The sequence below is a fragment of the Heterocephalus glaber genome, unplaced genomic scaffold, assembly GCF_053883595.1.
Source record: "Heterocephalus glaber isolate CG9 unplaced genomic scaffold, H.glaber_assembly_v1.0 deba00001538, whole genome shotgun sequence".
NCBI lineage: Eukaryota > Metazoa > Chordata > Mammalia > Rodentia > Bathyergidae > Heterocephalus > Heterocephalus glaber.
Window position 1 is genome coordinate 26,968,952 of NW_028258333.1, and position 14,446 is coordinate 26,983,397.

Sequence of the window (14,446 nt, forward strand, 5' to 3'; positions counted from 1 at the left end):
ACGGCCGCCAGCCCCGGTAGCCGTCAGCTCAGCCCGCGGCCGCAGTCGGGTCCCCGCTGCGCTCCACCTGCGCGGGCGGCGCCCCGGGACCCGACTGCCACCCCGCAAAGCTGGGCTCGCCTTTGAAGTCCGGGGAAAAGGCAAGCAAGAAACTCCAGGGCAGCCTCCCCTGCCCATCCCGCTGCCCATCTCGCTCTCCACATTTGTGAAAACTGGCCGCTCGGACCCCAGTTCCGGCAAATTGGCAGCCGCTGAGCGGGTCGCGGCTGCAGGCGGGTTGGAGGCAGGGCCGGGACGGCTGAGGCCTGACCCTGGGGCTCAGAGCTGCGCTCCCTGCTCGGCTGCAGGTAAGATGGGCTCGGTGCGGTCGCCCCGGACAGCGCGGTGGTCGGGCGCTCCGCAGAGGGCAGAGCGCGCTTGCCTCCCAAGTTGTCGTCCATAACTTGCTTTCAAAGAGAATTCTGTCGACTCGGAATGCGTCGGAACAACACCAGCGAGTCACTTTTCCCTTGAGACGGCCCTCGTCTTGGCAGCGGCGTGAACCGGGTGGGGAAAGGAGGAGGGAATGGCAGTTATCAGCTTATAAATATTAATGTCAGTGGAGTGGTGCTGTTTGCAGGGCGTATCGGGAGCCTGGGGATTTCGGTGGCCGAGTTAGTAAGTGGCCGCACTCCGGAAGATAAGACGGAGTTGTTCCCCTTGTCTCACCAGCGTATTGTTCGGGGCGCGGGTCTAACGCCTCGCAAGTGGTAATTTCCGCTCACTGCTCTTCCTCTCTTCTGCCATCTCCAGACCCGGGCTCATACTCCAAGGCCGAGCACTGAGGGCCTCTACCATGTCCACAGCTGGGATCAACACGTCCGCCTCCTTCTCCACGGACCAGCTGAACAGCCCGGCCACCATCCCGGCGGTGATGTTCATCTTCGGGGTGGTGGGCAACCTGGTGGCCATCGTGGTGCTCTGCAAGTCGCGCAAGGAGCAGAAGGAGACGACCTTCTACACGCTGGTGTGCGGGCTGGCTGTCACTGACCTACTGGGCACCTTGCTGGTGAGCCCGGTGACAATCGCCACCTACATGAAAGGCCAGTGGCCCGGGGGCCAGGCGCTGTGCGACTACAGCACCTTCATCCTGCTCTTCTTCGGCCTGTCTGGCCTCAGCATCATCTGTGCCATGAGTATAGAGCGCTACCTGGCCATCAACCACGCCTACTTCTACAGCCGCTACGTGGACAAGCGACTGGCCGGCCTCACCCTCTTCGCAGTCTACGCGTCTAACGTGCTCTTCTGCGCGCTGCCCAACATGGGTCTTGGCCGCTCGCGACGGCAGTACCCGGACACCTGGTGCTTCATCGACTGGACCACGAACGTGACGGCGTACGCCGCCTTCTCCTACATGTACGCGGGCTTCAGCTCCTTCCTCATCCTCGCCACCGTGCTCTGCAACGTGCTGGTGTGCGGCGCACTGCTCCGTATGCACCGCCAGTTCATGCGACGCACCTCGCTGGGCACCGAGCAGCACCACGCGGTCGCGGCCGCGATGGCCTCTACTGCTTGTCGGGGCCACGCCAGCGCCTCCCCAGCCTTGCAGCGCTTCAGCGACTTTCGCCGCCGCCGGAGCTTCCGCCGCATCGCCGGCGCAGAGATCCAGATGGTCATCTTACTCATCGCCACCTCCCTGGTGGTGCTCATCTGCTCCATCCCGCTAGTGGTGAGTGGCCGGCCCAGGCGGAGGTTCCACTCGCTCCACCACCACCCCCCGCAACGACCCCCCCCCCCAACGACTCCCCTCTCTCCTCCTCCTCCCTCCGATTACTTAGCAATGAGTGACTCTCCTCCAGGTCGGGGCTGGGATCCCCACAGGGCTGCTCAGGGCTGCCCAGCACCTTCTAAGTCCGGACCCTCCCGACCTTCATCAGGTTCTTCACCCTACACGCACAGCGATTTTCCCCTGCAAGCCTAGGTTCCACTCTGGGGATAGCCCCTGCCTACCCCTTACTGCCTGCCATTTGCAAGGTGTCTTCTGGGAACTCCCACCTGTTTCTCTGTCACATGTGGAGGGAAACATGCTAGAGAGTGACTTAGCCCTGTCCGCCACAGCAGGGGGAGTGATCTCTGTTGTAAACCATTCCTTAGGAGAGTGGCGAGTTGGGTGTTTTGTGCAGGGCTTTGGGGGTTTTCGTAACCTTAAGTCATGTCGAATTTTAGGGCTGGAAGAGAGAGGTCAGGTTTTCCTTTCTTCTTTTCTTTCTTTCTTTCTTTCTTTCTTTCTTTCTTTCTTTCTTTCTTTCTTTCTTTCTTTCTTTCTTTCTTTCTTTCTTTTTTGTAGCCTAACTCCTTCACTTCCCTTGCTTAGAATAGTCCAGCAGAATCTAGATTCTCAAGCTAGGTTTCCTGATCTGTACCATTCTGTGCCCAGGAAAACATCTTAACATACAGGGGATGGGACAGAGTCCGGTTCCTTTTTCTGCAGGCTAGGAAAACAAGATTTCTCAGGGTGGCAGTTATGGACAAGCTGATGTACATGGGATGTTGAATTTAAATTTTCAGCAACCATGAGAGAGGTACAGTACCTTTCAGAGAAACTGAAGTTTAGAGATGGTTCTTATTACCTGCCAAGCCAAAGTTCTATGGTCTATGTGGGCCTTAGGCCATCCAGCTCCAAACCCTGCTCCTGTGATATTAGTTTCCCCCCTAGAATAGTTCCAATTTGGGTCTTCCTCAGGGTAGATGTGGGAGTTTGCGTGCACTTCATTATTAGGACAACATCCTCTTTAAAAGTGCCTTGAGATTAACTTTTAAAATATTAAAAATAGAAAGGATCAAACTCCACTAGTTCTCTACTTTGCCTGTCATTAAGATGGAATGCACCAGAAAAAGATGGACAGAGGAACATAATTTCTTATCTAGAGCTGATGTTGAAAGCAACTAGTTCTGAGTTCTTCCATCTCTCAATGCACTTTTTCCTGGAAATTCTAAATTACAAACTCAAAAAGAAGGAGGAGGAGAAGACGAGGACCACTGCTCTTTCTTATGCATGTTGGGAGCTAGAGAAAAAAAGCTAATGGGTTTATACTGTTCTTTGCTTTATTAATACTGTCCAGGGATCTCTGATATAAAAATATTATCTCTCTTTTACAAGTGATTGTAAATGGAAGGAACTTAGAGGTGGCTGGCCCCAGCATACAGTAGCTTCTTGCCATTTGCTATAAACAGAAGTAAATGATTGGTCAGGACAGCCTTTAAACCATCTAGGATCCAATGAATTTTACAGAATTAAGTCACATTTGAGTCACATAAGCATATTTCACTGTCTGTAATGCAACTTAGAATAAAGTGAGATTTGTGAAGGAAAAACTCTGCTTCTGCTGCCACCTCAGTTCCTTGGCTTCTGCCTTGTTTTACAGAATAGTAAATGACAAAGTGAGTGGTTGTTATTTACAGAGCATTCACTTTAAGGAACTGTGGAGTTAGAGGTAGGAGGTTAGCAATGTTCACATACCTTCTAAATGTTTTTGGTTGGAGCCCAGCATGTGAAGCTATTAATTCCTGCACAGCCACAGATACAGTGTTTCCCTCAGGTATCTGGAGAGATACACAAAGTTTAATTCATCCTATATGCTGACAAGGTAGATCTGGCTCTAGGACCCAGAGCCAGACCATTTATGACAAATTCTGATATTATTTGAGTAGCTAGAAGCAATAAATTATAGGAACTTTATTTATGACTTGCAATTAACAAAAAATACTTTCCATTCTATAAAAAGTCAATACACTGTAGTAGATATTAAATAATCTCAACCTGAAAATTGAAACCAGCTCAGCTAAAAAGTAATCATGTCAGTGAAGAACTTATGTACATTTGGGGGAACTAAAGAATCATATGTGTAGTAGAGTAGCTTCAGTTGATAGTTTTGAGATTTGGCTATTAAACTCTAATTTTAGAATCCATTTAATCGGAAGTTAATGATAAGTAATGGGACCATTCTATAACCCACCCACCCACAACCTAGCAATTACTGAAAGAATCAAAAGGGAAACTTATCTACAGTTGCAGTCGTCGTTGGCTTACTTCTACAACTTTCTTTTTCATGTTTCTCAGATTGACAGTGTAATTTAAGATTAAAACTTCTGAACTCTGTGACATTTAAAGTAGTTAGGCCTATTTTCAATTCCAAGGAAACTAATGAAACATCTATTTTAACTTTATCAAATAAAGGTGGTTGCTAATCCCATTTGAGGAAAACCAATCCCTGTGAATCATTAAAAATGATCTGGAAAGGCAACCTACCAGAGCAAATATAATTTACTTGGAATTTCAAAAAGCTTGACATAATATAGAAGGAAATTAAGCAGCCACTAAAAAGCAGCCAATTTTATCTTTCAGACATCAGGGAAGAAAAAGCTGCAATGGCTCTGAGAAGGTGACTGATATTGAGTTTACTATAAAAAATAAATTTTAATTTTTTATCAAAATATATGCCTCACAAATACAGTTGGGCTTGGAATGGAAATTTAAGAAAAGCTGGGAAAATCCTTGTGGATAGAAGGAACTGTGTTGAACCTACCAAATTCTCTGGAGTGGATCAGAATCACTGAACAAAGTGAGTTCTATACAGAATGTCACATGGCAAGATTTGGTAGGAATATATTTCTTGACATTTTGTCCATTCTTCTACTTAGAGCCAGTCTTGGGTTTTTCTTTTTTTAATAAAGGAAAAGCTAAAGAAATGAAAGAGTACGCTTGAAGAAAAAGGGGATTGCATTCTTTAGAAATATCCAAACAAGACAACCTCCTAAAGTCCCAGTTTTAAAAGCTGTAGTAGACCAGTTTTTCCTGCCTAATGTTGCAGTTAATAGTGTTAATGTTAAGATAATACTAATAATCAAATAGTTCTGCCTCAGGGCTGTACAGTTATACTGTGAGATATGGAAAGGTATTTTCCCCATGCATAGGCAAGACAAGATCATATTTCTTGCTTACTTATTTCTTTCTTCTTAATCTGAACAAACAAGTATTCACCTTTAATTAGGATTAGAATGGCTAATTGGATTAATCTTCTGCCTTGGTCAGTTAAATTTAAGTCCGTAGGAAAATACCTTCCTGTGAGTGTTTCTTTGGTTATTTACTATAAATTAGTCATCTCTTTATAGGCCTCACCAGCATTTGATCAATAAAAGTTTATAAATGCACCTGAAAACTGTGTAAATAGGTACATTTTTGTTAAAAGAAAACTGGAAGTGGAGCCATAAAACAAATGATGAGATGTCAGAGGAGAAAAAATTATATCTGTGGACAAAAGAGCAAGTCAATAAATTCGGATACAATTATAGCAGAATCAAAAGGATTGATTCTTTTTCTAATGAATTTAAGTTTAAAAATAGGAATTCCTAGAAGTAATTTTTAATCATAATATGAAATTGCAGGCCCAGTAGTAGTAACTTGAACCTACAGAGTGATTTAAATGTAAGGTATTGCCACATGCAGCATCACCTTTGAATCTTGAAAAGGCTCTAGTTAGGAGGTAGAGCAGATCAGTTTTTCACATCCTGTGTCTCAGCTGCAAATGAAGAATTTATTCAGTGCAACTTACTGTATTCCTGTGGTGAGTCCTAGTCCAGTGCCCTTTCCACCACACTTGGCTGGCATGTAAAGACTTAGTTTTATTGAACATCTACTAGCAATTTTTTGAAACCTGACAATATTCTTGTAGTCTCCTATTAGAATGTTGAAGTGGAGTGCTTTTTAAAAAAAAAAAACCTTTAGAAATCAATTTGCAATATAGAGATTGGCCAATAAAGATTAAGTCACTTGCTTGCAATAATGACCAGTTAGTGACCCAGAAGAAGTAAGAAATCAGGTCTCTTATAGAGATCTCAGTCAAAAACTCTTTCCATGAGCCTTCACTTAAAAAAAAAACAACAAAAAAAAACAGCGGTAAGAACTTCTAGTAATAGCCATGTCAGTTTTGGACTCTTCACAAAGCAGTGAGATAACTGAGCACATGGAGATTATTCCTTACATGTGCTTGGAACAGAAAAATTGCACATATGCTCAAATCCAGTTACAGATCTTGTCATTTATTACAAAGCATTACTATTTTAAGTTATTTAGTAGATCTAACCAAGATCTCAATATTCCTCTTAGAATTCAACGTTCTTTGCAAACAGGTTATTCTTAAGTAGAATGTACATGTTTTTAATACCATGTCATTAATCATACTCCAAGGCTTTTGTCCTGAAGTTTTCAAATTATCAGTATATTCCACAGTGGCCAAGTTTCATATATGGATCACAAGAAAAGTAATGAGAGTCAGCCTGTATGTTATATCCCAGGCACTGAGCTAAGCAATTTCATAATTTATTTATAAACTATAAGAAACATCATCAGAATTTGAACAGAGATTGACTACAAAACTTGGGTATTTACCTCTGTGACATACAGCCTCTCTTGTAACTTCCCTGTCATATACCCTTTTGTGAATTTGTCGACTCTTCTGCAAGTTCCAATGCTCCTGAACCCTAATCTCAAAACATTCTCAAGAAGTTTAGAATATTGTAACCTATGCTGATCTTAAAGATAAGTCACCTGCACAAATCTGCAGCTACCCAAAAAAAGACTTAAAAATGGGAAGAAAGTGGAACTGGTGTTTTTGTTTTTGGTACCAGGGATTGAACTCAGGACCTTGCACTTGCACAGCAGGCGGCAGAACCACCAAGCTAAATCCCCGGCCCTTGAAGTGTTGTTTTTATTTGGTGAATTTTTTAAGATTTTCTCCCTGTCTCAGAAGTTCTGTTTATCAGCAGCACACTCTTCCAAGACTGAAACCTGCCTCAACTTTTTATTTGGGTAACATATAGGGCTTGATGGACTTCAGTTCTAGGAAAGTGTTTTCACATCCCCACATGCCACTGAACTGCTGCTGTGAATATTCCCCTTTATCTAGGTTTCTCCCCATCCAGGGAGAGGAAATCAAGTAGCCTCCAAAGTGAAGCACAGGTTGCTATACTTATCCAAACATTATAAAATGCATGGAGTTTTCACTCATTTTTGTCTTTTTTGTCTATTTGAAGTAAACCACCATTAAGAATAGTAAAACTCATCTATATTGATTCTTTTCAAATAATTTGACCAACTTTGAGAATGTTTTTACCTGTATTTAGAATTTTGTGTTTTTACTCATCTTTCTGCTACCCTATGAACTTCTCTTTATTGAGAAGACACTTAAATGACCAAGTTCAATAGCTTGTACAGTACTAATTATTAGCTAAGAGACTTTACCCCATGGAACTCTAAGTGGATCATTGTTCATTACAACTTCTTTTCATTACCTTTTCTAGTAGTCAAAATTAATTACTCCTGTGGATGAAGTAAACCTAGAGGTGACTGTAAAACATTCCTTTAAATGGCTACAAAACTTATAACATTTAACTGTTCAAAGATTTTCTTTCAGTAGTAACCATGTTTCCTTTGAAGTTGTGGTGGAGAATAAACCAGTAACCAAACGTGTCAATATAAAAATCTCAGAAATTCAAAGTTCAGATTTAATCAAGGTTCTGGTCTGAAAGTCTTGGAAATGGCTCTGCGTAACAGCACAGGGAGGAACTGTGGTACTAGACTCCCCAGTGGAGCAACACTGCCACCTAGAGGCTTAGGGTCTCAAGTTCATACAAGCCCTGTGGCAAGAACTGATACAGTATACTATACGAAAAGATTTAAACCCATCATTTCTTTTACTCTTAGAAACATAACATGGGATATGAGTAAAAGAAAAAAAATTAACCTCATATTTTTTCTTAAATTCTTTTATTGGTACATTTTAGGTATACATTTACATTTATCTTTGGGTGCTTGTACCTGTACGTGATGTATCTTGGTTCTTATTTTTTCCCCATTACCTGTGCGCCCTTCACCCTTAAACCCTTCCCTATTTACATACTTCGTTTCCTTTTTTTTTTCTTTTCTCATAATTTTTCCTTTCCCCTCTTTCCTTTCCCCTTCCCCTCCCACCACCCCTACCCCTTTGGAACTTTTCCAATTTCAAAGTATCATTTATTATTAATCCTTTTAGTCCTTATTTACACTCTCAGTTTCTCACACTAGAGAAACTATTCGGTATTTACACATGTGTGTCTTATTTATTTCACTTAAGAGTATGGCCTCAGTATGCATCCATTTAGCTATAAATGACTAGTTTCTCGTTCTTTATGGCTGAGTAGTACTCCATTTTATACAAAAAAAACACATCTTCTTTATCCAGTTTCCACTTGATGGGCACTTGGGCTGTTTCCAAGCTTTAGCTATTACAAACTGTGCCGCTATAAACATGGGTGCACATATATCACTGTGGTATGATTCTTTTAATTCTTTTGGGAAGATACCCAGGAGGGAAATAGCTGGGTCAAATGGGACTTCCAGCCCTAGTTCTTTGAGGTATCTCCATATTGATTTCCACAGTGGTTTCACCAGTCTGCACTCCCACCAACAATGGAGAAGTATTCCTTTCTCTCCACACCCCCACCAGCATTTGTTATTGGTTGATTTCTTGATAGCAGCCATTCTTTCTGGGGTGAGGTGGAATCTCAGTGTTCTTTTCATCTGCATCTCTCAAATAACCAGTGATGTTGAACATTTTTTCATATGTTTATTTGCTGCTTTTACTCCTTTGTGTGAGAAATGTCTGTTCATTTCAGATGCCCATTTTTGAATTGGGTCTTTGAATTTGAGGGGTCTGATTTTTTTTAGTTCTTTATATATTCTAGATAGTAGCCCTTTGTCTGAGTTACAGCTGCTAAAAAATTTTTCCCACATTGTAGGTTGTCTCTTAGCTCTGTTGGTGGTTTCTCTTGCAGTACAGAAGCTTTTTAATAAGATGAGATCCCAGTTGTTGATTCTTTCTGCTAATTCTCGTGCTACTGAGGTTTTGTTCATGAAATCTTTTCCTATGCCAATATCTTCAAGAACCCAACTTATCTTCCACCAAGTTTAGTGTTTCTGTCTTAATATTTAGATCTTTAATCCATTTAGATCTCAGTTTAGTGCATGGTGATAGATATGGGTCTAGTTTTAATCTCTGACAGGCTGAAATCCAGTTTTTCCAACACCATTTATTAAATAGGCTATCTTTCCTCCAATGAGGGTGGTTGGCTCTTTTGTCAAAGATAAACCTCATATTTTTTTACCAATACTTCCACTGTTGGTAAATAATTATTTAAAATAAATCCAGCCTTGTATAACAAAAGAAAAAAAGCCATGTTAACAGAAAACTTTATATACTGCTGATGATTCTAGTACATTCCTTACCTCCCTAAGGTCAAGATATTAATTTTCAAGAGGATGAGGCAGGAGAACAGAAAATTGAGGCCAGCATGAGCAGGTTAGCAAGGCCCTGTTTCAAAAAGAAAAGGGCTGGGGATGGAGCTCAGTGATAGTATGTTTGCCTTTCATGTGCAAAGTCCTGGGTTCAATCATCAGTACGAAAAAAAAGACATTTTATCTCACTCAGAGCTTTTTGACCATTTTATTCTATGAGATTTATAGGGCCATAATGCTCACCTAAAATCTAAAGCCTGATTCAAAATTAAGAATTTCCTGGTTATTAGAAAAGTAATTATTAATACACCATAAAGTATATAATATTCCTAGTGGAACAATGCCAGGAGCAAAATGGAAATATATTCACTGTAAGTGGGATTAACAAAACCAAAAAAGCTTCAGGATATATATATATATATTTTTTGGTACTGGGGATTGAACTCAGGGCCTTCACACTGAGCTACATTCCCACCCCCACCCCCTTTTTGAGACAAGGTTTCACTAAGTTGACAAAGTGCCTCCATTTTGCAGTCTTCCTGCCTCCACCTCTCAGAGTGCTGTGATTACAGGTTTGCAACCATGCCTAGCATCAGTTCTTGTTTTGATGCCAAGTTTAGGTTAGGGTTTACAACCAAGTAAGTGTCTAAAACAAAACAAATTAAAAACAAAAAAATAATAACAACTGAAAATCAAAATTTTCTTGATGAAGAATCAGTGGACTTGCAGCTAATAAGATCTAAATTTTTAAGTAATAGGAATGTACCTATAAGCCATTGACCCAACATCATCCAGGAATGATTTCATATAAATTGAATGTTGCAGATTGATGACACTTCATTCAAACATTTCAAACTTTCTTCTTTTATCCAAATTGTTGTAATTTTTTCTAAAATATTTCAACCCTTTCCTGGTAATTTATATACCATAAATCATTAACTCTATGCTTTATGGTAAGGAAGCAATGTCCTTGAGTCTTGTTAAAGTAAGAAATGTTTGCTTCCCATTAATAGATATAGGCTCCAGCTATGCTTTTGTGACTTCTTTTTTGTTTTTATGTTTTTTGTCTTTCGTGGCTGTGAACCTCCCTTCTTACTTCTCCCTAATAAAACAATTAGCAAAGGCAAGTAATATCTACTAAATAATTGCTAAAGACAGATGGCAATGATCTTGAAACCTCTTTTTCTTATGAATTACAAGTGAGATTTTAATATAAATGATTCTAGTGTAACTAGAAAATTTAGGCAAGAAGTACTTTAAGAGTACATATTTAACAAGTGTTTTTTCTTTAAAGAATAAAATTATTGTCTTTCTTAAATTTACACCAATTCATGCCTTTTTAGTAAATTTTACTTTTCTGGAAGTTGGCATATTTCATTCCTCCATGCCTTTGCACATGGAACTACCCCTCTTAAAGTGTTATTTCCTTCCTTCTAAATTTAGTGAACAAAACTCAGTGCAAGCTTCCTCTCCTTTAGGAAGCATCTTCTGACACCTGCTCTCCAGGTTTTAGCAGACCACCCAGTGCACACCTCTCCCACTTCACTTTGTCACTGTGCAGTAATAGTTGGTCTATGTTCCTGTCCTCTCTTACTTCAAGAAGTTTATGACATTTAATGCAATGTTTTGTCTCCAGAACCTATCATAATGCCTAAAACACAGTAAGCACTTATTGCTAGAGGATGAAAATACATGAAATGATGTGAGCAAATAAATGATTATAAGAGCAAATTGGGCCAGGGATGTAGCTCAGTGTCACCCTGCCCGCCTTGCAAGTGCAAGGTCCAGAGTTTGATCCCCAGTACCGGGGGGGGGGGGAGCAAAGTTTTTAAACTGTCAAAACTAATAATCCAAAATAGCAAACAGGTTGCTAGGGTGTTCTTCCATCTTTTATTTATGCCCTGTCTGGCCTATGGTGGGGCGGCAGACATAGCTCTTGCCTTAACAGTTCAAATTTCAGTAGAAAGCGTTCCCATCCCAATTGGTCTGTTTGCAGTGCTCTTTCAACACCTGACTGCTGTTTGGCTCTGAAGCAATAGAAGCACAAAGGAGTTGATTCTCATTGGAGTTTCAGGATGGATTCACTGAATGGCAGTTGAATGGTGCCTTAAAAGATGAACGAAACTAGTCTGCACGTAGCCAGGAGCTCTTGAAGGTTTCAGCAGCTGAGCAGCATAATTGGATAATATTTTAGAAATAATCTTTATTTATGGGGTAGTGCACAGACAGATTGGAGAGGTACAGCAGGCAGAAAGGCTAGTCTGGTGGCTGCTGCAATTTTATCTTCGAGTGAGAAATGCAGTTAGAGGGAAAGGATTGGAGGTTTTGGCTAAAGGGACAGTTAATAACACTGGACAATTATTATACCTGGGAAGGCGAGTCATAGAAAAAATGAAAATACTGTCTAGGGTTTTTAGATAATAGGAGATCCTGAGGTTGGTTCAAAAGTTTAGAGCACATTTTCTTGCAAGTCTTAAAAAGAAATCTCAGCCCTTTATGGTTAGTTGACTTACAAAATGAGTATCATTTATAATATATAAAATGACTATTGAAAAAGGTGAAATCTAGTGGCTTTGGGGGAAAAGATACTTTATTATTATTACAAAAACTTAAAAGCACTCAGAGAGGAAAAAATAATAAAATGCTTCTCACGAGACTATTCCTATGTTACCTATAGACACACTGCATTTTTGTATACCAGCTTTGGTCTAAGAAGGATATTCTTAAGATGAAAAATATTTAATATTATACTAACTCAAAGCACATATGTAATTATATTTTTCCAATTACTGGTTTTTCTAAGGTTTATTGTGTAAGCTGCTCTTTCCTCGGCACTTAACAGAAAAGAGAGCAGCTCCCTAATGTTGCTAAGGTAGAGGTAACATTTAAGTGTTTTCCCAACTGCTTAATTATAAAATCTAAATGTGGGCATCTCATTGTGCAGGTGCGAGTGTTTATCAACCAGTTGTACCAGCCAAGTGTGGTGCGAGAAATCAGCAGAAACCCAGACTTGCAGGCCATCCGAATTGCTTCTGTGAACCCCATCCTGGACCCCTGGATATATATACTTCTGAGAAAGACAGTGCTCAGTAAAGCAATAGAGAAGATCAAATGCCTGTTCTGCCGCATTGGCGAGTCCCGCAGAGACCGTTCAGGGCAACACTGCTCTGAGAGTCGAAGGACATCTTCAGCCATGTCCAGCCACTCTCGTTCTTTCTTCCCTCGGGAGCTGAAGGAGATCAGCAGCACCTCTCAGACCCTCCTTTACTTGCCAGAACTAAGTGAAAACAGTCTTGGAGGCAGGAATTTGCTTCCAGGTGTGCCTAGCATGGGCCAGGCCCAAGAAGAAACCACCTTACTGAGAACTTTGCGAATATCAGAGACTTCAGACTCCTCACAGGGCCATGACTCAGAGACTGTCTTATTGGTGGATGAGGTCGGTGGGAGGAACAGGGATGGGCCTGCCCCAAAGGGGAGCTCCCTGCAAGTCACATTCCCCAGTGAAACACTGAACTTATCCGAAAAGTGTATATAGTAGTCAAAGAAAGAAACACAGCACTATTTCTGGAACCTTATAAAATCCTGTGCAATAGACACATAAGTGAAACATTTAGCTCTGCTCAGAAGTGCTACTACCTTCATCCTGTGGCTCACATTAGAGAGAGAACATAGGGCCTCCTGAGCATTTTTCAAACACTCAAATTATTTCACGTGAGTCCTGAGGCCTGAAGCACATTGGTTGACACTCCTCTATGACACAGGATTGCAGTCACAACTTGATGGGTGGGAAAAGCTACCTTTGGTTTTTCTCCTGGGTAGGAAAATGGCATGTTATTTTCATAACATCAAGAGCTGTACATCTGGCACACCGCAGAGGCCCAGATACTGGAAGGGCTGGCTCTATCCAATATACTATGAGGACTACCATATGGCTGATCTAAGTGTCTCACTAAAGCATGAAATGTGAATTTTTATTGTTGTAAATATTTAAAGTATTTAAAGTATTTTCTTCTCTATGAGAAGGTTTATTGTTAATACAAGGTATAATAAAGTTATGGTAACCCCTCTCCTCCCAGTGTAACCAGGTGAAGTTGCAGATGGTAGATTTATTTTTCACACACAAGTTCAGACTGAGGTGTTGAAAATCCAGTGAAACTAATATCTATAAAATAGATATAATTTTTAAAAGTTTAATACCATCAAAATAAAGAAAAATACCATGTAAGATGTGAAAATTACAGTTCAAAATACTATAGTTCTTTCCAAGCTATGTATAATAGTAAAAAAAATTTATTGACATCACATTTATTTATCCAGAAAACTATGATTTCAAAAGAACCTAACATGTTGGTAAATATTTTCAACTATTGCCCCTGTTAATTGACACTTTTTAAAATATAACAAATTTTTGAGGTCTTTACTCATAATTGAAGTGTATAATAAAGAAATTATAAATCAAAGCAGCTTGTTTTCCCCATGAAAGGTGTATACTTTTGTTTCCCTAAGGAGTAATCTAGAATATCTTTTAAATTTAAGAGAAAGATAAATTGTACCATAAAGACATTTATTTTGACATAGAGAAGGATCTCAGATGCGGTTAAATTTGCCTTTCATGTATCTCAAGAGTTTAACAACGTAAAGGTGCAGAACTTAGGCACCTAAGAGTCACCTTCTAAGTTTTGTGTGACACCTAGGAACACTGTACGCATATTTGAAGGACCTTTCTCAAAGAAATATTAAGCATGTTTTGTTGCTTAAAGTGTTTTTGTGAACTGCTTGGTTGTTGATTAAATTCTGAGCCTAATATCGATATGTTCTAAGTTGTGCCAACTGAAATTATTTTGGAGATTATAATAAATAAATACATTCAAGCTGAGTTGCATATCCTCGATCTTGGAAAACTTGTGTTCTTTTGGTTTGTTACAGGGATCTTCTATATCCTTTTAAATCAAAAACTTTTTAAAGACTTCTTTGAGAGTGATAATTTCAAATTATCATTAAAGTTAGGAGAACAGTACAAAGCCTTGGATCCACCCTGTGGCAATGGAGTGTACCCAAGATTACCAGTTTGTATGGATGTTGGGACTGACAACAGTATGCTTAAGTAGCACACATAAAGTACCCAAATAATTATTA

The 14,446-nt window shown here is 40.4% G+C and overlaps 1 protein-coding gene across 1 annotated transcript; it reads left to right on the forward strand.

Annotated features, from left to right (window-relative positions):
• The first annotated feature begins 586 nt into the window (after nucleotides 1–586).
• Nucleotides 587–14,194, forward strand: Ptger4 (prostaglandin E receptor 4). Its single transcript, XM_087189340.1, has 2 exons — nucleotides 587–1,708; nucleotides 12,255–14,194. Exons 1-2 carry the CDS (start codon nucleotides 836–838, stop codon nucleotides 12,843–12,845), a joined length of 1,464 nt encoding a protein of 487 aa, XP_087045466.1. The 5' UTR covers nucleotides 587–835; the 3' UTR covers nucleotides 12,846–14,194.
• The last annotated feature ends 252 nt before the right edge of the window (nucleotides 14,195–14,446 follow it).

Coding starts and splice junctions, on each gene's coding strand:
- Ptger4 (XM_087189340.1), top strand. CDS start 836: ATGTCCACAGCTGGGATCAACACGTCCGCCTCCTTCTCCACGGACCAG. Junction 1,709..12,254: donor TCTGCTCCATCCCGCTAGTG/GTGAGTGGCCGG, acceptor CTCATTGTGCAG/GTGCGAGTGTTTATCAACCA.